The sequence below is a fragment of the Vitis vinifera genome, chromosome 2, assembly GCF_030704535.1.
Source record: "Vitis vinifera cultivar Pinot Noir 40024 chromosome 2, ASM3070453v1".
NCBI classification, from domain to species: domain Eukaryota; kingdom Viridiplantae; phylum Streptophyta; class Magnoliopsida; order Vitales; family Vitaceae; genus Vitis; species Vitis vinifera.
Window position 1 is genome coordinate 8,339,083 of NC_081806.1, and position 6,000 is coordinate 8,345,082.

Sequence of the window (6,000 nt, forward strand, 5' to 3'; positions counted from 1 at the left end):
TGAGCTAATCATTACTTCTGGTAACATGAGCAACACTGGAGTAGTTATGGATGTCGTGACAAGTGTTCAGAAGCGAAGAGGATTAGTGCTAAATATGGCGTGCCAGCAACATCAAGGAAAGACCAGGGGCAGTATTGCTTTTGATATAAGTTTTGATGTGGAAAATGGACCAAAAGCTACTGAGTATATTCATAATGCTATATCAGAGGGTCCCCACTTCAGCCATGGTGTTTGACCTTGAAAATTCTTCTATAGCAGTGAGAATTGAATAAGACATATTCTGGCAGATTTGGTTCTTATGTCCTCCTTGCTATACTTCAACCAGCAGATGACCAATGCGGCACTCATAACTGTAGCCAAGAACTGCCCAATTTTACATGCTTCAAGTTGTGCATTCTGGACCCTACACAAACTTACCCAATCCATCTCACCACCTTTCCTCTCTCCAATTTTTCATACCCATTGTCATCATATTCATTCCACCATACCCATATTTTGTTCCCATCATGCAAATACCCCACCATCCATCTGATTCACCCTCATCTTATCTCTATCATTTCCCATATGCATGGAAGTCTTTCACTTGGTCACCTTCATCCCATTACTTTTTCAGTTTTCGTACTTCATACCCATACCACTACATTCCCTCATATTTCCAAAGCCATCACAACTGCCAAGCTCACCATTTTCCCATTTCTCATGCTCACTTAGCTCATCATCATACCCATCTCCCATCATCTTCATACCCATTCTCTAAACCCATTAAACCCATTCCATGTTCATCACCTTCATCCATCAATATCTCTCATACCTATTTTCTCTCTCTAAACCCTCCCATGCATGCCACTACTCTGTTAATACCCATAAACCCACTGCTTATGGCCGATACTCCCCTCATTACCTTCTATCACTCATCCATTCTGCCATTAAGTGCACACCTTCTTTGGTAAAGGCTGCTCACCTTGTTGACAACACCAACCACCAGGGCCACTTCCAAAAGGTGTTGACTGCCATTGGGAACTTCTGTATATACTCCATTGCGTTTGGCATAGTAGTAGAAATGGTGATGATGTACCCAATTCAGAGACGCAAGTACAGGGATGGGATCAATAATCTTTCGGTGTTTCTCATTGGAAGAATACCAATTGCCACGCCAGCAGTGTTGTCAGTGACAATGGCCATAGGCCCTCCCCGGCTGTCAAAGCAAGGTGCTTCCACAAAGAGGATGACAGCAATAGAAGAGATGGCTGGAATGGATTTTCTTTGCAGTGACAAGACTGGGACTCTCACCTTCAATAAGCTTACAGTGGGCAAAAGCATGATGGAGATATTTTCAAAGGACGTGGACAGTGATGTGGTGATTCTGCTTGCGGCTAGGGCTTCCTGGGTTGAGAATCAGGATACCATTGATGCCTGCAGCGTGGGAAGGTTGGCTGACCCCGGTGAAAACAAGATCAGAGACAGTTGGAGGACGCACAGTTGATAAAAGCTTGCGATGATCTTCGAAGCAGGGTTAGATTCCTCCAGAAACGGTCTGAAAGCTGTGACGTACAAGGACGCATCAAGATTATGTATGCAGGGATTCAGAAATCCGAGCTTCACTCCTGAGTACCTAGAGTATGGATTATTGAAAGATGGATGAGATGTCGATGAGTGCCTGTAGCATGCCGAGGATGCCAGTGGGATCGCCAATAATTTTTATCAAAAATTTGAGTAAGGATGAAGGGCCTGTCTTCTGGGATCAGTGTCATCTGCAGCATCTACAAGGTTGTGTTTGATAAGAATCACTCCATTTGGAACTGAATTTGATCTTGGGAGGGTTTCGTCACCTGGGTTGACCATGGCTGTGATTGCACACACTAGAGGTTGGATAGCAGATACACTTGTCAGCAAAGGTCTTTCCATAACCTCAGTTCGTAAGATCACTATTCAATTGGGATCCCAATGGCGAGCAGGGCCCCACAATGCCGTAGTCAGCATCCTGTGTTTGTTTATCCTCTCGTTCATTTTCGGTTTTGTCGAAATATGGGTGGCGCTGACCATGACATCGATAGTATTTGATGGCTTGAAGAAAGGGACATTGGTATCATCTGGACCCACAGTAGTCACCTTGGCTTTCATCCATTGTTGATACCCACTATCACCGAAATACCCATTAAACTTTCCCTTCATCCTTCTATCTTCCATACTCATCTTCATGCCCACTACCCTTCCATACCCATGCATATCACCAACTCCTACATATATATTTCCATCCCTCATGCCCCCTTATATCTCCATATTCTGTCCTTCATTCCACTATTCGATACCCATTCATTTACTAAATTACTTTTCAGCCATCCCACTCACTGTTTAAGTCCCTTTTTTCTCATCACCATTCGTCACCTACGAATCCACTTCCTTTGCTTCCCTACATGTGATCATCCTCATCCGAATACGCCCATCATACTCGGCATCTTTCATTCATTTTTTACTCCATATCCATTTAATCCCCTTTCCTACTCTATCTTACCCATATTCCTACTTCACTCTCCACATTTTTCCTTTATTCCACCAACAAACGCGCCATTTTCATTGTACTTCATCATCCAAGCTGTCATCCCAACTTTCATATGCTTCAAACTCATTATCCATCAAACCTCATGCATGGGATCTCGTTCTTCCTGCTCTTGGTTGTCAACATGGTATATACCAATCCGATGAAAGGAAAGACAGAATCTGGTAGATGGGTCAGGAAAGTGATCAATAAGTTGATATGATTGACCTATGTTTGAACTCAAATGTCCTTCATTGCTTCGTATTACACAGTGGTTGGCTGCTATGACAGTTTCGGCACTTCCATTGCTCATTGGGGTAGGGATATCATGCTACAAGTTGAAAAACTGAAAGCTGAGAATTGATCACTGAATGAAGAATCCCGTGAATTAACTCAGGAGACGAGTGATCTCAGATAAGAGAAGGGCACGCCTTATAGCAATAAATATGATATGCCATTCAGCTTGATCCACGTTCCAGCTGATGAGCCTGGTGTTGGTAGTCTTGCATCAAGACAGACGATCTCTTCGCCCAATTCTGCCAGTGCTGGTTCTCAAGGATTCTTTGACTCGTGAACCAGGAATTAAGGTTCATCATGCCAATATCCAAGCGTAAAAAGTTGTGGCCTATGGTGCTGCTGTGCAGGCTGCAATCTTGAGCGGTGAGGGCAATGAAAAGGTCCAAGACCTACTGTTGTTGGATGTCATCCCTCTCTCCCTTGGTTCGGAGACTGCTGGTGGTGTCATGACTGTCTTGATTCCAAGGAATACAATGTGTGCAGCTTGCTATGAGAATGCCAGAAGCATAGTTGCATTCATCAACAAGTTTGAAAATGATAAGGGATTCGATAAATCCAATAACTCCACTGTCTTTCCTGCAAATTCCTCCAAGGGATTTTCAAATGCTTTGAAATGGGTGCAGGAAATGAAAGAGATAGAAGAGGGACTTAACAAGAAATTGAGCTTTCTTGGAGGATTTGCTGCTGCTTTCGAAGACCAAATTCACACTCATATTGAAGTCAAGCCAGGCCACAATGGACCTTCTTTATTTGCACATAGAACATTATTGGCAACAAGGTCAGAGATCTTCAAGAACATGCTGGACTCAGATGGATGCAAAGCTGCACCAAGTAACACCATAACACTCCCGGAATTGAACCATGAAGAACTGGATTCTCTCCTTGAGTTCCTCTACAGTGGAACCATGACTGCAGAGCAAGCTTATGAAGCAATGAACAATGCTGGGCACCTGGATTCTGACATGATTGTTATCCTTAACGACCACAGGCGGGTTTCATCACTCACTGCTACTCTAGATGGGCCCATACCACCTGTAGGAGCTTTGAGCAGTGCTTTTAATAGGTTACAATCAAACAGACCTCTTAGAGAATTATGAGAGGTTACCAAGGGCGTTACCAAACAGATTGGCGGACCGATGCATGAATTGGCTACAAAAGTTGATGAATATGCTCGTGGGATGGTCAGTGGTTCTAGATCAACACTTTTTGAAGAGCTTGGACTCTACTACATAGGTCCTGTCGATGGCCATGACATAGATGACCTCGTTGCCATTCTCAAGGAGGTTAAGAGTACCGAGACAACAGGTCCAGTTTTGATCCATGCTGTCATAGAGAAAGGCCACGGATATCCATATGCTGAGAAAGCTGCAGATCACCAACTTCAAAGTAGGGTACCATTCACACCTCAAGTCCACGTGCATGGCCATCTTTGGGCCATAGTGCCATTTCCCATTTCACCTTCTCTAATTTTGAAAAATATTCTTTTAAATCCCTTTCTTCAAATAATTTTCTAGATCTTAGTTTGTTTTAAAATAATTTCAAACTCATCCATTTTTCATCCTTAGTTTTTTTTCTTAGGTTCCAAAAATCCATTTTTCCAATAAAATTTTGCTGCCACTTTTCTTCTTGGCAAGCCATTTTCGCATTTTTTTTTTGTTTTTTTTAAAATGTTTTAAAATACGCAAGAATCAAATTTTGTAATTCCTAATGATGGAATTTACGGGTTTGGTTTATGCAAAATAAACGGGCTTTGGTGGGGGCCCGACATATGTGACTTCATGATTGATTGACTGATTGATTGATTTGACTGCCATGCATAATTGATTTATTCTGATCTGTGACATGCATGAGATTATTTCTTAACTGTGCTCTAACCCTATTTCTCGATAGCGCATGGCGGCTCGTCACCTAGGTACGTGTCCATTCCCATTCTTGTAATTCTTTATGCATGTACTGATTCTCATATGTGCGATCATGCTGAGTATTCATTGATTTCCTCATCATTGCCACGTCGGCTTCATTTTATTAGTAGAGACCCGACTTTAGGGACTTAGAGGGGTGCTACGGTCTTTACCGTACCTTCCCGATAACTAACCTGACCCCCGAACCCGATCCGGTTTTTCACAGACCACCTTTTCCAAAATAAGGAGTCACACTTAGGGTTTTTCTTTCTTATTTTTTTTACCCTTTAAAAATAAAACAAAAATAAGTGGCGACTCCAAGTCATTTTCAAATAATCAATAAAAATCAATTTTTCAAATAAAAATCGAGCTCATCATCGAGTGGGAAACGCATTCGAGCGATCGAAAATGCGGGGTCCACACCTCCATTCTCACCACTTCAATTTTCTCGGTTGTCAAAAATTCTACTTTGTGATTTTGTTCTCTTTTGTTTTGCTTGGTATTTTGATTCATACGTTTTATTGTTTTCAAATTAATTTCTTTTATTTTTAAAACATAACACTATTCTCAAAAGATCACTTTAAAAATCCATTTCAAAAATTCATTTAGAGTTCTTAGAATCAAAATCTCATTTTCTCAAATAATGTGCAACCATGTTTTGATCGGTTCGCATCTTTCTTAAATTTCAAATAAAATTACAGTTTTGAGTAAGACATGAATCCAAGGTTGTGGTCCCAAACAAATGGGATAATTCCATGCTAGATTTGTGTATATCAATCGGGAAATTGGTGAAACCCCTACATAAGGAAAATTTTCAAAACTCATCTTTGTTGCCCCCTTTGCTATTTGATGAACTCATGTCTATTTATTTTTTAGGAATTATATAGAAGATATAAGTGATAATTGATAGTTTCATATACTGTGATAATTTTTTTCTATGCTAATTAGATAACAAGCATGTTAGGACTCTCATATCTTGTGGAAGCACGTTACAAGTTATCTATGCTATCCAGGTACGTCTCCTGTCACCTACCTTCTAAATTCTATAAATATGATTGTCATTATGAATTATACCTATGTTTGAGAATGCTTGGGATGTCTTGATATTTGCTACATTGTTTGATCATTCATGATAAAATGCATGTTGAGTGATATATTATCTAAACTAACCATTGATGTTTTATGATAACGCTTAAGAAGTGGTCCAGGTACGCATCCTAACTTTCCTTTATGAGCGTGATTGGTTTTTCTTGTTTGGCATGCTAG

At 40.8% G+C, this 6,000-nt stretch overlaps 1 protein-coding gene across 1 annotated transcript; it reads left to right on the forward strand.

Moving 5' to 3' along the window:
- Positions 1-3,018: 3,018 nt before the first annotated feature.
- LOC132254746 (BTB/POZ domain-containing protein At3g56230-like) lies at positions 3,019-4,615 on the forward strand. The gene is made up of 2 exons (XM_059741065.1): positions 3,019-3,123; positions 3,181-4,615. The coding sequence occupies exons 1-2, from the start codon at positions 3,019-3,021 to the stop codon at positions 3,928-3,930; spliced, it is 855 nt and encodes a 284-aa protein (XP_059597048.1). The 3' UTR covers positions 3,931-4,615.
- The last annotated feature ends 1,385 nt before the right edge of the window (positions 4,616-6,000 follow it).